The sequence below is a fragment of the Danio rerio genome, chromosome 6, assembly GCF_052040795.2.
Source record: "Danio rerio strain M-AB ecotype USA chromosome 6, GRCz13ab, whole genome shotgun sequence".
NCBI lineage: Eukaryota > Metazoa > Chordata > Actinopteri > Cypriniformes > Danionidae > Danio > Danio rerio.
The window spans coordinates 12,305,036-12,322,662 of record NC_141026.1 but is presented as its reverse complement, the minus strand read 5'-3'; the positions used below and the strand labels follow the sequence as shown (position 1 = coordinate 12,322,662).

The window sequence follows — 17,627 nt, the reverse complement described above, 5'->3', positions numbered from 1 at the left end:
GGAGGAGCGAGAGCTCAAGCTCCCCCTCACTGGAGCTCAGCTCTGCTCAAATGGCTCTGCAGTGAGCACCGTCTCCCTTCAGATACATGGAAATAATGAAATGGCCAGTCCATAGTCCTGACCTAAACCTCACACAAAACAGCAGTGTGTAAAGGCTGATTTATCCTTCCGATTTCGCATAATTGGAGATTACATTTCTAAAGTGACTAAAACCATCCGACTGTGCATCGGTTCGGAGGTATATTGTCATGGTTTGCTACTGTTTTCTGCTGCAGCATTTTGGGAGTAAATCAAATGTTTATCACAATCCCCCTTCAGAAACATAGAAATAATGAAATGGCCAGTCCAGAGTCCTGACCTAAACCTCACACATAACAGCAATGTGTAAGACTGGCGATGTCCTGTGAGAGACTAATGATGTCTGTGAGAGACTAGTGATTTGTGATGCGAGACTTGTGAGGTCAGACTAGTGATCGACTTTGAGAGACTACTGATGTGTGGGGTGGCCACAGCTACCCTAAATTCAAAGCAAGGCCTGTATATGTCATACTCTTATGACTGCAGTAACCTGCAGACATGTTACTTGTAGAAATGTTTTAGTTGAAGAGCCTTGATGATTTTGTAAAACACAGTTCAAATGTTTATCAGACACCCCCTTCAGATACATGGAAATAATGAAATGGCCAGTCCACAGTCCTGACCTAAACCTCACACATAACAGCAGTGTGTAAAGGCTGATTTATACTTCTGATTTCGCATAATTGGAGATTACATTTCTAAAGTGACTTAAACCGTCCGACTGTGCATCGGTTCGAAGGTGAATTGTCATGGTTTGCTGATGTTTTCTGCTGCAGCATTTTGGGAGTAAATCAAATGTTTATCAGAATCCCCCTTCAGAAACATAGAAATAATGAAATGGCCAGTCCAAAGTCCTGACCTAAACCTCACACATAACAGCAATGTGTAAGACTGGCGATGTCCTGTGAGAGACTACTGATGTGTGGGGTGGCCAAAGCTACGCTCAATTCAAAGCAAGACCTGTATATGTCGTACTCCTATGACTGCAGTAACCTACAGACATGTTACTTGTAGAAATGTTTTTGTTGAAGAGCCTTGATGATTTTGTAAAACACAGTTCAAATGTTTCTCAGACACTCCCTTCAGATACTGAACATGGAAATAATGAAATGGCCAGTCCATAGTCCTGACCTAAACCTCACACATAACAGCAGAGTGGAAGACTGGCGATGTGCTGTTGTGATGTCCAGCCCTCCAAAAATGACATTTGCCGTTTAAACTGCTTATTTAAATCGACATTAAACAAAAACGTTTGAGTTTTTTTGGGGGACAACTTGACTGTTTTGTCAAATTTAAGTAGACTGAACATAACTAACAAGTTAACCTAATTCCTTATTGTTGCCCTGACATAAACCGATTGTGTTTAACCCAGTATCTTTCACAGCGAATGAAAGACTAGAGATATTCTCCAAGCGACTAGAAAAGAGCAAGGGCCTGTACACTTCATACAACCATTTCATTGGCTGAAACAGTTCAATTCATGGTATAGCCAAACAAAATTCCATCACATTTTAAACAAATTAAGCATTTAAAAACGTTGATCTCCACTGTATGACCTTGTTTGCGAAGAGATGTTGTATTCTTTTCACCAAAAGAGAGAACAAGTTTCTTTTTCACATCTTTATTACTTAAAAAAATAATGACCAACATTCTGCATTAATGACAAAAACAGCTCATATGCAGTGGGCCTTTTCTTTTTTGTCCATATTAAAGCTTGCATCAGAACTCCAATCCAAACACTCTCCATTCTCACAAACAATCCCACTTAACGACATGCACTCGGGCCCAAACTAAATCACAAGAGCCACACAGAAACAAATAAATATAGACCTTTTTTCTTCTTTTTCACTTCAAGTCAGAATTAAAGCACTTTTTGATCCTGTATTATTACTTGGATGAGAGAGAGAGGGGGGAATACTCCAGTCAGTTAACCACTGAAAAGTCAGTTTGGCACAACTATACTGCTCCACAATTCCAGTTTGACACGTATGTCAAATACAGCCAATGGCATGATGAATATAGCAAGACCAATCCATTCATGAGCCGAACATCCAACTCCTGCTTTACGGTAATCTCTGTTGCTTACACACACACAGAAAATTACAAAAAAAAGCATATTGGATGCTGCAGAAACAAAAGCCATTATATTTTACGACTGTAAAATGGGAGACGCTCTCAAAACAAGGCACTTGGAGGCCAGGACTATTTAGAGACAACTCAAAACAGATCCATTCAATACTGTTGCTTTCGGTGCAAGTAACATCACCGCCATGCACGTTAAACCCAAGATGCTCTGAGACTAATGGTGGGTTTTAAAACACACAAGTCTTGACATATCAAGGCTGACATCACCGCATATCATCCAAACTAAATAAATATGTTTATCAGTCCTTATTAAATCAAACATGACTTAAGAGAGATATGCTAAAACATTCCCACACTAGGTAAGCTTAATGAAAATATTTATTTCCCGCCTAGCATAACTACACATCAACAGCTACGTCTGTGAACAGTAGAACCAGTAGAGAGGCGATAAGACTACATTCTTGGAATGAAAACGGTTCTGGCCTCAAAACAACGGTTAATGAGGCTTTAGGCTGCTCAAATCCATTCACACCCAGTCCAGTGTTTTTGCTCCTCGACTCATATTTGCGCTTTTAGTGTTTATTAGAGTAAGGGTTGGTTAATTGTGCAAAACAAACCCAGTCTGGAATCTGCAATCCACCCTCTGTTAAAAGAATCGCATGGGATTTTGCACCAGGCCAATGTAAAGCCAAATGTCTCTAGAAAAGGAGCAGGAGGGACAGACGTATGGTGGTCCTGTGCTTTGGTCAAACAGATTCAGTCATTACGGCATTCCCAGCCACTCCTACTGCAGCAGCTTTTGATTGAGGATCTCCCAGATCATAGCTTTCCTGAAATATGGCATGTGATTCTAGAGAAAGACAGGAAATGAGTGAATAAATAGTCATAAAAAAGTAGGAATTAATGATCTGCTATACATTATGACTTTGGAAAAGGCACCTGTCTGAAAGTGAGGTTGCGTCCTCTTGAGATATAATCAGCATATTTGCATATAAACACGCCACAATCACTGCCGTTCTTCTGCTGAGGAATCTCCTGCAAATTAGAATTTAAGGTGTGAAGAAAAATGAATATTTGAATATATGCCGATTTTAATATAAATTTAATGCAGAATTTTGTGCTTGCCACATAAACAAACTGAAAGCGGTCTAATACTTGCATTTGCAAACAATATATGTGCTGTATGTTACTATGTATTAATTTGTTGCGCCCTCTTGTGGACATTTAAAAATCTGGTGATTACTTGGTTATTGTGGCTTTTATCTTGGGTACTTTTTAAAAAATGATAAAAAAGGCAAACAGGTTGTCAATTAAATTCAACTCTATTCATGTTTATTTATATAGCGCTTTTACAATGTAGATCTAGTAAATCCAGATTTCAGAGTTGTAGTTCAGTTCAGGATGGTTTAAATTTCACTGCTGAAAGATCAAACACTGAACTTGTCTGTCTTTACACTACGCCAGCTTTCAGGTTTTGTTATTTATTAAAACTGGATGTTATGTTTGGGATTCTTATTTTACTTAACTAAAATTTTGTAGTTATATATTTGTATAAATAGTAATGCTTACAGAAGGCCGGAGACTGCTCACAATCCACTTGGACACATCCAAATCTTTTCCCTTCTTGACCTTGAACTCCTCTTTCAGATAAAGTCTAAGAGAGAGATGCAATATGATCAGTGAATACAGGCCCTAATAAAACACATACTGTCTACACAAACCTAACAGATACATTAAACCCTTTGATGCACAAACTATGCAAACCCCTTCTAAAGCTCAAACTGGCTTTAAAATTTCCTGTATTCATATTTTATTACTTTAATTGTTTGCTGAACCTTTAAATTTACTTTTCAAACAGTTTCTTAATAGATTTTACAAAAAAACAATGATATTTGCTTATTTTTACGGGCAACTTTTTTCAAAGAGAAAGAAAAGAAATGAAAATAAGCATTGATATTAAACAAAAAAAAGTTTTGATTGAGGGGTCCCTAGAATACTAAATGATGAAATACATTTCTTGCACATACACAGAAAATAAACACGCCATGTTGAACACAAACCTATTTGACTGCAAAAGTGGCCGTTTAAATATACAAGTAATGGAATAATGTAAAGTATTTTTTTATTTAAAGCCCTGTTAGGAGCCAAGGCTATTTTGAGGGCATAAACATTTATTTCAATAATAAATATACAATTAAAAACAAAACAACAAACTAATACATAAATTAAATATGATTTTAGTGTTAATGCACAATAAAAATTCTAACGTTTTTCCTGGTGTCACTTTGTTAAAAATGTCCTTATGAGAGGTCATTTTATAAAAAAAAGCCCTCTGGAATCATTAAAAGCAGGACCAGTCCAGTGAAATGTAGTCATAGAATAACTTACAGAATTAAGTCGCAGATGTCATCATGCCGTTGACCCATGGAGTCATATGATCGCACAGACTTTGATTTGAAGTCAACCACCTACCAAAAAGAGGATTTAAAAAAAAAGACAAAAAAAAATTAAAATAAAAAACACACAAACAAATAAAAAGCCAAAACAATATTTAAATCAACAAGCCCATTAACAATCAATCATCAGCCAGAGAAAAACGAAAAGAACCGAAAGAGTTTAAGCAAATACTTAATTGCTCACAGCGAGAGACCAGTGAACGCCCAGGTGAAGAGGGACCAGAATGACGTCAAACAGAAAGAGGTCTACAGCCTTCGTCCATCGCCGTACGGCAGCATGTCCACCGCTAAGCAACTTGGGAAAGAGGAAGGTACTAAAAGAGTAGACCTTCTTGCCTAATACTTCCTGCTCACTGCGGGCCATCACAAGATTCATGTAGAAATTGATCACCTAAAAACAACAAGGTAATGTGATTAATCAAAAGCAGCTTTTCTCATTAAATAAGTTGTTGGTACAGAGAACAGGGGAAATAATGCAATCATTACATTACAGGTACTATAGTACATATAAAATGCTGATGACAAAATACCAATTAAAAAATTAAGTTACTATTCTACCAAAATAAATTAAGAATAATGAAATTAAGCTCCATAAATACATTTAGACATTATAGCTTGCATTATAAATGTAATATTTTTGTACAAAATGTAATATTTTCAATGAACCAGCCCTAGATGACAAAATGCTCAACTACCAAACAACAAAACAGCGAACAACTAAATATACCATTTCAGTCAATAGTGAGGACTAATAAACAAGATATGAGGAGTTACGATGCAAAAGCTGATAAACGCCACTTCCACCAAAAATAAGCTAATGACAGAGCGAATTAAACAGGTAGTACTTGTTCAACAAATATTTTTGCTTCAAATCATCTAAAATCGCAGCATCAGCTCATTCAGAAATAACAGTTTGTTTGCAAAAGCCTCTAAACGCCACTTGCCTTTGACAGCAAAAGCTGCTATTTTCCAAGAAGAACCAATCAGAAGGTGTGAATCAAATCATGTTTAGATGTAAAGGCGTGCTGATACGCCGGCTTTGAGGATACAGTATTATTTCGCTTCCAATTTTAAAATATGGAGTTTGATGAACAGGATAAGCCTGTCCGACTGGCAGCGAATGGCAAATGAAAACATCCCTTACCTCAAAACTCTGTACAGTTTAAAAAAAGAAAACGTACTGTACTGTCGGAAGTGTAACATGCATTCATAATGTTTGTTTGCGCAGCAATGCTACTTTGATTGAGTCCGATTTACAATACATTAAACGGCAACTGCGTTTCATGAAAGACGAGATGCCGTTCTTAAATCCCACATGAATGCTATGAGAATAAACAATAGATGAAAAAGAGACCAAGACCTTGAGTATAGTGAGAATGAATGATGACAGTCTCTAAAAGTGTAAGAGACATCCCCTGTTTTTGCACAGTAGGCCTATCTTGTGTTTTATTTGTTATTTATGCGCTTACTTGACAGATTTGCTTTATTCATTTTCCTTCTGTTTAGTCTCAGTGGTCGCCACAGTGGAATGAACCGCCATTTACTTGACAGATGTATTTTTAATTTTAGGTTTGGTTTGTGTAATGCGTTTTATGCTTAATAAAATAATTTCTAATTGCATCTTTAGTGATTTTCAACTAATTAAACTGTATTGTCTTAATAGGTGGATTGAGAGGTTTTTGCAAAAAAAAGCACAAGTGAATTTAGCCGGTTGATATGATGACAGTACATAATATTTTACTAGATATTTCTCAAGATTAGTATTCACCTTAAAGTGACATTAAAAGGCTTAACTAGGTTAGATTTAGGCAAGTCAGGTTAATTATGCAAATCATTGTATTAGGATGGTTTGTTCTGTAACAATCAAAAAATAATAATGCTTAAGGAGGCTAATAATGCTGACCTTAATTGTTTTTTTGTTTTTTGTTTTTATTAAAAACTGCTTTTATTCTAGCTGAAAAAAAAAAAAGACTTTCTCTAGAAGAAAAAGATCTTAAAGGAAATACTGTGAAAAATTCCTTGCTCTGTTAAACATCATTTGGGAAATAATTAATAATGAAATGAAATTTTAACTTTATGCAGTAAATAACTGTACTGACATTTTGTGTTGTTCGAATAAAACCCTTAAAATGACATTACCTCATCATTGAGCCAGCTGCCCTCTTGTAGTGTTGCCAGATCTCTCTGTGTGATACGCAGTTTGAAAGCACTGCACAAAACCAGGTTTGGATCACTCTGAGCAAGAGCAGCACTCACTTCCTGCTGCATCTCCTGTTACAGGACACAAAGAGAACACTGTGACTCAAACCACAAGGAAAACAACCAAGCTGACAACTAATGCATGAGTGAAAACAAATACACTGTATTACAACAACAATAACAACAAAAAAGGTTTACATTACAATATTTCTCTTGTTAAGGAGTTCGCTTTAGTGATATCAAAGTTTAATTAAATAATTAATTTATCAAGAGTATTTTCATAGAAAAAATTATTTGTAAAATTCTTCGAAATTAAGGGCGCACTCACACTAGGTTAACCGAAACATTCCCGGGCACGTTTCCCGGTTTGATTGAAAAGTTTGAGTGCTCTGAATCGGGCCCAGGTGCAGTTCAGTTGGCTGGCTGTGGCCTGGTTAAAGGAGGTGTGCCAGAGCGTGGTTCAGTTGTGCTCAGGCACGGTAGGCTTGTAGTGTGAGCGTAAAACTGAAGACACAACTTGACTTTTCATATGGATTTATTAATCATTCTTACTTTTCAATGAACGCAAACTGTCCTAGTTTCTCAAAGATGCAAACCCCTCTTGCTGCACCTTCAGGAAACCTCTTAATACATGATGCACGAGGAAATTTATGCTAATTTATGAGCGTCAAAAGTGGTGAATCTGTTCTGCATTATATAACTAAAGCAATGTCCACTGTGCTGAGCGAGAGCGCTTTCATTCCTGTTAAACTGAACAGTCGTATCATCGATGTTGTAAGCCTGCTCCGGCTTGAAATGTAATGCAGTGTGAGTGCAGGCCGTCATGACTTTTGACGGTAAAAGTCATGACTTTTCAGTGTCAATGCAACTGCTTATATCTGTAATAAGTGGATGTGATTAAAATTTTTTTTTAAATGAGCACAAAACAGCCCAATTTGAATTTTTAGCAATTAAAGTTTAAAGCAAAAGGTTTGAAATATTTTCCAGTAATAAAGAAATGTTTTCATGCAAGTATCTTGAAAATAAAAGTAGAGTCAACCCACTAAAACATCAATCTGAGAGAGACTGAGGTGACCGTAACAACCTTGGTCAGTCTGGGAAACTCCTCTTCACCACGCCTCACTGCATCTGTAATCACTTCAGATCTGGAAGGTATCAGAAGTCCAACTGCAGAATCCTTGTCCTTCAGATTTAACCTGGCTTCAACCTCAGCTGACAGATCAACATCTACAGCCTGAAGAGAAGGTGAGAAAGAAGGTGTCAGAGGGAGAAAAAGACACTACAAGGAGCCATTATTGCATTATGTTGCTTTAAAATATGGTCAAAATACAGCTACACTAGGCCTGTCACGATATCTATTTTTTGTCGAATAACATATTGCACCAAAATATATTGCGATAAACAATATTAATGTAATTTTAAGACATTTCATGCAGCTCGTTATATACTGCCAAAGACAATATAATAGCATCAAACGCAAGAATACTCTCCCAAAGAATACATCATATTTTATTTCTAAAAATATTTTATTTAATTAGTCATTTTTACAATTGAATAATTAGGCATTGAAATCAGAATGTAAAAACGCATATCCTAAATAATCAATAATAAAAAGTGCAAGGTAAAAAGTACCAGATGCTGCGATCAATTGTCAGACACCCACATGAAAATAAACTAAAGTCATTTACAGTAAATACTATACTGTTTTTTTTAACCACACTGACACCTCCAATAGATATAGAGATCATGTCCATGTGTTGTGCGATAACTTGATGTATTGATTATTGTGACAGGCCTAAGATACACAGAAAACAATAAATAATTAAAAAAAGAAAATTACGTTATTATTAGTCTGCAAAATAATAATTTCAGTCAGTGTAAAGCAGAAGATGCTGAGACTTCATTTCAGTATGTACTTCCAACTGTAACAAAATATTGAGTAGAGGGTGGGGCTTTCATTTTGCACATCACTCCCTCATAGCAAACTAATGGTAAAAGGGGTGTGGTTAAGGATATTAATAAACAGTTGCTATGGAAACCCTCATACTGAGGTCAACAGAAGGATCACCACTCCAAAGGTAAAAGTAAATGGTCAAACTTTAATTGAAGATTAATAAAACTAACTTTTTTTTCAGTAGATTAACTTGCACAGATTAATTGTTCACTTTAAGAGTAACAAACGTGAGCTAGCAAAATAAACATTGTACATTTTGATTTCACATGACACTTTACAGCACATGAAGCAAGCACTTACGGTTTTTCGTGTAGTTTGATTATCCAAGGCTCCTTCCTTGACATCACTTCCTGTTGTGCTTCGATGACCATCCACTGTTCTGTCACAATTGAAAAATAAACAGAAATGAATATTTCTGCATTCAGCAAACGCATATAAGGATTACGTGGCATGTTGAAGTATTACCTGTCTTTAATCAGCGTCAGGGATAGTGGATCCCGCCACATAGAAATGTTAGGGATGACTTAAGGCAATTAGGCAAACAGAAAATGTAGTTATAATGGAACTCTTCATCAAACACTTATGAAAAAATGTGAAGTTCTAATAACAGAGAAGTGAAGATTCATTAAATAAACTCTCACCTCTTACTGGCGCAGGTCTGCTCAAGTCAGCAGTGCGACAGATGGAGGTGTGTCCATTGACCTTGTGTCCATCAATGGGGAAAGCGGTGCTAAAAGATTGGATTGAAAACAGTGTTAACTTGCACCAGCTAAGCTGTGGTGATTAAAAAAAAACATATATAATTTATGTGCTTACATGGAAGGCTTTATCCGTCCAAACGGCAATGGTTTGCTCTTTGAATATTTTTCAGATGCCATCTCCACTAGCTTCCTATAATGCTCTCGATCACTCTCTCTCAATGCCTACTCAAAGAAAGATGCTCAGGAAGCCATGTATAAAAAAAAGGTACTAAGTTACAACATTACAACTCAGTTTGCTAACCTCCTCCACGGTCAGGCAAGGTTTGGGTGTGCGGCTTGGGAGCTCCATCTCAGCCTGTCTTGAATTTAGCGCGTGGGTGGTGCATGACGGAACTACCTTCAAAGACCTGCGCATCTCTCTGCTTCTGTCCAGATTTGTTTTGTACAGCATTGTTCCACTGTACAAGGAGAAACATGCAGAGACTTACAGAATATCTAGAAGACCATTTTAGAGTCAAACATCATTCTCGATCGCAAAGCATAAGCACATATTCTCAAGTCTTATTTTGATACTACGGTTTGCATATGATGGGTAAGATTCATCATCATTTTAACAGGATGGACTGCTCACAATTGAAAGATGTTATGTCATTAAATGTTTAAAAACAATTATGGCAAGCAATCAGTTTTAGTTTAAAAATATATATAAATGAATGAAAGTCAATGGAAATTGCAACTGTTCTAAATATCTTCTTGTGTGTTGCACAAAGTTTGCCACATTAGAAACGGTTTTATGCCTGTTTATTTACACAACAACTGTTTTTGCAACTGCATAATCTGACAGCTGTTTTCAAAGTGGAAGTTTTTGAAAAGAATCGCTGATAGTGTGTCTAAATAAACAAGAGTTTTGGAGAATGATGGCATCATGTTCGTGCAGACGTGAAGGCAAGCGCAAATAAACACACATTGGCGGAGTACATATTAGTGTTGTTGTTGCTTAATTGTTTGCTAATTCTTCATCAGCAATTGTTGGATTTATTTAACATTACAAACAACACCCGAGACGTATCTTACACTCACAGAAAATTCTACATTTACATCAACGCCAAGCTGCCGACTGCACATTGTCACTTCCCTAAAGGTAGAGTTTACTAAAAAGATGACAATAAATACTGGCCTGACATACATAATGCACCTATTTCGGCTATTTTCACAATTTTCACAACATTTTGAAAATGTAGTGTCTAAACGTGAACCTTTTCAAATTTGGCCACATCCCTGTTGTGTAAACCCAGCCTAGTTAATCAAGCAAAGATGATACAGTTAGTAATTTGTGAAAAGTAATCTTAAATTTGTTGCATAAAAAAACAAACAAAACAAATAACTATATTTCTGTACAACAAAGAACATGGGAATATTGCTCATGTTTAAACTTGGCATTAAGATGTGGAGACAAGGGTAAAAAAAATTCCAATTTACACCTATTGTTTAAGTCTCATACATCCACTTTACTCTGTCTTTGAGAAGATAGTCTTTTGACAAGATGGACTGGATGCATTTTTTTCTGATCTAATGCTGCAAAGTAAGCTTGTGCAATTTCCATATAAACATGAAAGAAGGCAATGGAAAAATAATAGAGATCAAGAGCTTTCATTTCAGTTCTGAACTCCATCAAATGCTCTGGGTTTATGTCAGGACAGTTAAAAAAACTGCGTTTTCTGACATTTTTTTCCATCAAATAAACTTATTTCAAACAAAAAAACCCTGTCTGCCTAGCTTCTTTTAACCACATTTACATATATAGCACTGCCCACTTGTGATTTTAAACCTAGTGCAAATACCTGTGAGGATTTTGGGGGGTGGGAAATTGTGACCTTTTTGAAAGGTTCCTTTTTATCATGTAATCAGCAATATGGTGAATAAAAGAATGCATTATTATAAAAATACATATTGAGAGGACAAAGAAACCGCTTAAATTTGTGAAACACCTTAAAATTTGGACCAAATAATACTCACTCAGGTTTGCGTAAAGCCTGTGGATTGGTTTGCATATTGGCTGCTGTTCTTTCTTTATTTTTAAGTCCCATTTCCATTTGTTTATCTGTAGAGAGATCCATTAAAAATCATTTTTTAGACTTTAAAGGAAACGTCGAAAGCACACCATTTGCAACTTAAAATTACTTTCTATTTAAACTGGAACTCCTGTAAAGGCAAAGCTGAACTTTTAAATGATCCCCAAGAGGCCTTTCTAATATGCTGATCTGAACATTTCTTATTTTAAATCTTTATATATATATATATATATATATATATATATATATATATATAAAAAAAAACAGCAATACTGCTTAGTATTACTATGGAAGATGCAAAGGCTTTCTTTATGACTCACTGAAAGAAATGAAAATAGGACTGATCCTGAACTTTTGAACAGTAGTTTGTGTCTGTCAAATTCTTAGCCAGATCACTCACACACTCACAAAAAAAAAAAAAAAAAAAAAAAAAAAAAAAAAAAAAAAAAAAAGAGTAAAATGAGTTCACATTTACCCATGCCGTCACTTTCAATCCATGAACTCAGGCTGTTGCTGTATATGTCATCAATACCCATAAATGTAACCCTGCCAACCTGAGCAAGCAAAACAAGAAACAAGACCATGTGAACAGTGAATAAAACCAAGGGTGTGCAAAGATGGCATTCGAGTGAGGATTTTATGATGATTGTACCTGCGTGAAGGCATTCTGCTTTTCATGTTCAGCTTTTTTATGGACTCTCGAACGGAACAGGCCAGCAATTCCAGCAAAAGTTTTCTTGACCACCCTGACAATCACATCTGTAGAGAGAAAGAGACAGAAAGTAATAGTAAATGATTGAGAAAAATCCAGTGAAGGAGCAATAGGCACTTTCACATTTTGTAGTTACATAAACTCCGCCATTAAACTAGCCATCAGGCCTGGTTCATTAGAACTAATTTCCACCCTGATCGTTATTTTCTGGTAGTATTCAGTCAGAAGGAACTGGCTAGTGGCATATGCTTGCCAACATCGTTGTCATGTGCTGATTCAACAAAATCAATAGCTAAAAGATTGATGATTTTGAGCATAAAGTAACATTTTAAAATACCGTGCCAGGGTATATATGACATGTATTTGCCCATTCAGAAGTCAGTTGCACCAATGTAGTTCATATTGTGCTGGATTTGACACTGTTCTGAAGAAAACAATGGAAAAATGTTCCCCAATTCGAAAAAAGTCCCCATTTTTTGTATTAGACTAGTACAGCTAAACACTATATTGCTTCAACATTGATAAAGTAATGTGAGCACTGTAATAATTTGTATATTGCAGAATGTGTAGTAAAGTTTGTTTTATTTTCACAAATTTAGACCTTCTCAATATCATATTATCAGAAGAGTCTTATTTGCAAATTTTAAATAGGAAAATCATATTAGCAGGCAAAGACTATCAAAGTACAGCATTGTTTACAGCCAATTAAATAATGCTAATGTTGTTCTGAAGTCATACTTACATGTGATTTCAGACCGAATATTCAAAGTACCATAGTAAACAATATAAGGAGTGTGTCTTAAGTTGTCAGTGAACGAATGTGCGAATATAAAACCAACTTTACCTCAATGCTGACCAGATATTACAGCTCACAATGCTTAGGTGACATTGATTTGTCTATCAATTGCAAAGTTTAACCATAATATGGTTAGGTGACACTGATTTGTCTATCAATTGCAAAGTTTAACCATAACAGTGTGAAAGTTAATCATTTGTGTGTGTTTTTAAACGTAAACATTCCAATTGAGTTTAAAGAATTAATGACTAGAAACAATCAGTTTAGCTCTAACTGCATTTAATTTACACAGTGAAGATTTTCATATTTGATTATTCAAGTTTCAAAACACTTTTAGAAATTCTCAGGAAAAAATAGCACTGTATACTTTATTTGTATGCTTGGTGGATACAACGTATACACAATAGTTATTTGTTCATTGTATTTCATGCAAATGTCATTGAAGTCAACTGTTTTCCATTAGGGATGTTATGACTCACCATGAGCCGGGTTGAAAATCGATTCAAATATGTGAAACTGGTATTCAAACTGGTAGAAATGTTGAAGGAATCGCGATAGATTTTTTTTTAAACAGCGGGGTGATGTGTTTACAGGCACAAACTCACTTAACCTGCACATCAGCAGCGAGCAAGAGGTGGAGCGGCAGACTAAAATGACAGCGGTGAAGTGCGCCAGAAAAAACACTAAATGGAAGCAAACACTGCAAAAAGACGTTTACTAACACTAACAGAACAACCAAAATGATGTACATAAACCACCAGCACAGTGAAAAACTTCTGTCACAGATGCCTATAGGTACAAGAGCTGGGCGGTATCTGGGGATATATCGATATGATTCCCCAACGCAATGCGGGATTATCCAATATCTTACATATCGATATGGGTTGAGGCCACACATGCGCATTCTGTGCGAAACAGTCCACTCCAAGGTAGTACATGATCTCCACTTGCACAAATGTGAGCATGCTCAAATGAATGATTCACTCCCTGAGTCATACAAAAAGAGGTTTAAAATGAATGAAATGTTTAAGAACGACCCATCACTGATGCAACATAGAGGAAAATGCAATGCCGGTGTTGTATCGACATCTGACTCCCCCCTCGCATGCATGCACGTTACACAGCGGTTTATCAGAAACCTTTTATCAATCATTTATTTTGCAATGGACAGTAAGAACGAACATAGAAGCCTTTTCAAATTGACAACCAGCACCTGAATGTGTTCAAAAGAAGTAAAAACGCCAAAATGGGACAAATTTATTCACAGATTATAAGGTCAGTACATATTACATGATGGTCTCTTTTTTACATTTACGTTATAACACTTAGCTCTGCGTTCTGGTGTTATAATGACTGTTTACATGTCTATGCTTAACCAGCATTTCATCACAGTACCTCTAAAACAATTTAGTTACTTCTCATATATCTATAGTCTGTTTGTTTTCATGTCCTCATTTAATATTTAATAATACACGTTTAGTCAAAACAAAAGAAAAAGTGTTGGATTTTGTACATGGAGTGAAAGACTTATCTTTAGATATCTTCGATATGTGCACTGTTCAATAATTGTGCACAATACAGACATGTAAATGTATAACTAAAAAAAACATACAGCTGATTTAATTGTCGTTTATAAATCACAACTATGGTTTGCAGGATTTCTTATAACACTGTAATTGTGATAAAATACTGTGCGTTTCATATTTACATTCAATGTGGTTCTTTTCTATCCTACAATATTTTTTGTTGTGTTATTATTTAAGTGTGTTCCTTTTTTTGCTCTAATTTTGTAGCTTTGTTTTCTATAGTTCTGTTTACTTTGTGATTTGCACAACAGCACAGAAGTGCTGAGTATAGTGTTAAGCAGCAAAAACCTATTTATAAAATATTTTTTTATAAATTGAAATTTTGTGCCACATATAGTTTTAAGCAGGAGAAAAAAACTGAACTGTATTTTATTTAAAGATTTTGTGTAGCTGTTTATATGTAAACAGGGAGGGAAACCCCTGTGTTTGAATTATATTTTGCTAAAAAAATTTAATAAAGTTTTAATAAAGGCTTTAACTCTCAAGTAACCATTTATGGGAAAATACAGGATCTATATCGTATACCATCATTCCTCGTAAAAATAACGAGATATGATTTTTTGTACATATCACCCAGCCCTAATATGTACAAAACTATTAAAAACCAAGCTGACTGGATGATTTGCTGCTCTGCTAGCTCAGAGGAGTGCTACGGAGATCACACAGTCTTTTCAACGCATCAGTCTTTACAAAGCAAAAATTTGAAGATGTTTTTCAGACTGAAAAAGAAAGTTGTTGTTAAAGAAACAGGTATTTGATTGTTTTTACCCTCTCCTTTTCACATTAATTTATTTAGATTTTAATAACTTGCTCATTATCATTTCAAAATGTTCAAGATTATCGTTTCTGAAGTGCATCACACTGATACTTATACTAATTAATTATACAAGTAATATTAATTATTCACCTTCATAATCATGTTCAACTCTTGTCTCTATCAAGTAATTTTATAATCAGTATTTTATGCCAGTGGACAGTTCCCTGGATCAGAGAGCCCATTGACCACCTCTGTACACACTGCTCTCACTTAGGAAAGGCTTACCTCTCTAGCGATCTCAGTCCCCAGTGTAGTAGTTTTTTCAGCAGGGGACATTGTAAATGTGTAAAGCTTACATCAGGAAAAAAAATGCAAATATTTCTTTTTTTTTATGTAAAATCCCAGCACAGTCACAGTTTTAGTGTGTTTTTATAAATGAGCCTTCTTTAGTTTGTATTATTCTTTTTTTATTATTCTTCTTTTTTTGGAATTTGATTCTAAAATAGCAATTTAGTTTTGGCAGAAAATATATTATTTTGCAAAAAATGTGCAGCATTTAAGAAGAAAATAAAAGGGCTCTTCACCTTAAATTTGTTTAAAATTATTTTGTTAAAAAATCGTGACTAAATCGTGAGATTAGTATCGTGAATCAGGAGTCAGGTGAATCGTTACATCCCAATTTTCCATATCACAACGTCTACAGCAGTATATTACAGATTTTCCAACATTGTGCATTTACATTTTTATTTATATTTAAAACATTTACCATGTCTTGCTCTTTTGACTTCTGGGTATTCTGACACACCATCAGTGGAGTAGACGCTAAAACACATAAAAAGATGAACATGTTATAAAAAGAATATTCTTTATAAATAAAACATAACATAAATTAACGTTAGGCTCACTAGCAAAAAAAAAAACTGACACTAAAACAATAATTTATTTTAAAAACACGAATGTTTACACATTTACACAAAAGCATATTATAATAAATATTGTCAAATCAAAAGTCTAGTTAATGTTACCGCAATCTAAAAAAATTAATTTACATTATCTTTATAGTGTAACATTAATTTAATTGTGATGGTTTGCTGTCAATCAAGCGTCTATTGATTAATTGTTTACACTGGACTGATTCCTGACCCTGAAGTCAAATGCTAATAAGCTACACTTGCTATTGTTCAGGTAACTTACAATAACAAACCACAGACTGGCACATGTCTATGCAAGGCACTGTGTAATAAACACAAAAGCACAAATTTTCATTCAGACATAAAGAAAAAGACGAATACCTCTGATAGTTGCGTTTGGCGGGCCTGCTGTTCTCCTGCCGCTGAGTCTCTGTGGCCGCGGCTCGCGCTTTACCGTTTGCGCGCTCACTAGGCCAGTCTTCGGATTTCTCAGCAGAAAGAGGCAGGAACAGCGACGATAATACGTCAGCTATCCATTCATACATTACAAACCACCACGAAGAATAAGACTCTGTTTCGTTTGTTGGGGCCAGGTCTATAGTGGAGATCCCGCAACCGAAAATTCAAGCCACTCGTGTTTCAATAGCCTTCCGTAGCCGTGCTCCGCGTCACTGATTTGTCAACTGCGACACCATGGCACTGTTTATCGGTTAAGCCCTCCCACTCTGCACTCCGCCCGGAGATTAAAGTTCCTTTACACCACGGTTTAGCGCTAGGGAGTTTGTCTTTTCGAAAAGTTATTATTAAAATGGCACAAGCTAAATAAAAACACACACTTTAATTACTTACATTTTATCCATTTATATTCCACTCTATGTACGCCGATTTAGAACTTTTTCATCTTGTGAAGGCAAATCGGGCAACCAATCACAGGCGGCACTGGGCGTCACGTGACTCAGAAAGGCAGAAATGCTTAGTGGTTGTGCTGTTTTCTTTCACATGTTCTATGTCAAAAAACCTTTAACAGCACAGAAGGCGTTTCGTCATTACCTGATATGACGTAACTCCATATTTATGGCGTTCAGCTTTGTGTTGCGCAAGACGATACTGTACTGCAGCTTTAAATATAGCATGGCAAAACAGTCACTGCCCTTACATTTTTACTTTTAAAAGTAGTTTTAAAGAAAGAAAACACATCTGAATATCTTTTAATATATATATATATATATATATATATATATATATATATATATATATATATATATATATATATATATATATATATATATATATGCAATTCTGAAAAACAAACAAAACCCA

At 35.4% G+C, this 17,627-nt stretch overlaps 1 protein-coding gene across 3 annotated transcripts; it reads right to left on the bottom strand.

Moving 5' to 3' along the window:
• Window positions 1-1,683: 1,683 nt before the first annotated feature.
• On the bottom strand, window positions 1,684-16,980 carry senp2 (SUMO specific peptidase 2). 3 transcript variants are annotated; one of them, XR_015493272.1, is made up of 17 exons: window positions 16,689-16,980; window positions 16,163-16,218; window positions 12,198-12,304; window positions 12,021-12,099; window positions 11,490-11,574; window positions 9,775-9,931; window positions 9,589-9,695; window positions 9,414-9,502; window positions 9,238-9,295; window positions 9,073-9,151; window positions 7,903-8,052; window positions 5,227-6,890; window positions 4,804-5,168; window positions 4,552-4,631; window positions 3,733-3,817; window positions 3,103-3,198; window positions 1,684-3,013 (listed from the first exon to the last, which is right to left on the bottom strand). XR_015493272.1 is itself a non-coding variant. In XM_087256791.1 (17 exons), exons 6-17 carry the CDS (start codon window positions 9,922-9,924, stop codon window positions 2,948-2,950), a joined length of 1,299 nt encoding a protein of 432 aa, XP_087112917.1. In that variant the 5' UTR covers window positions 9,925-10,583; window positions 10,647-11,574; window positions 12,021-12,099; window positions 12,198-12,304; window positions 16,163-16,218; window positions 16,689-16,980; the 3' UTR covers window positions 1,684-2,947. The 3 variants fall into 3 exon arrangements, 2 of the variants coding, with proteins under 2 accessions (XP_087112917.1, XP_087112916.1); XM_087256791.1 differs by having other exon boundaries at window positions 4,804-5,010; window positions 6,759-6,890; window positions 9,775-10,583; window positions 10,647-11,574; XM_087256790.1 differs by having other exon boundaries at window positions 4,804-5,010; window positions 6,759-6,890.
• Window positions 16,981-17,627: the final 647 nt, after the last annotated feature.

Excerpts from the sequence above, each read along its gene's own strand:
- senp2 (XM_087256790.1), bottom strand. The coding sequence starts at position 16,852 with ATGTATGAATGGATAGCTGACGTATTATCGTCGCTGTTCCTGCCTCTT. Across the intron at positions 9,296-9,413 it reads CAGACCTGCGCCAGTAAGAG|TCATCCCTAACATTTCTATG; the intron begins GTGAGAGTTTAT and ends AATTGCCTTAAG. Across the intron at positions 8,053-9,072 it reads ATCAAACTACACGAAAAACC|GCTGTAGATGTTGATCTGTC; the intron begins GTAAGTGCTTGC and ends CCTTCTCTTCAG.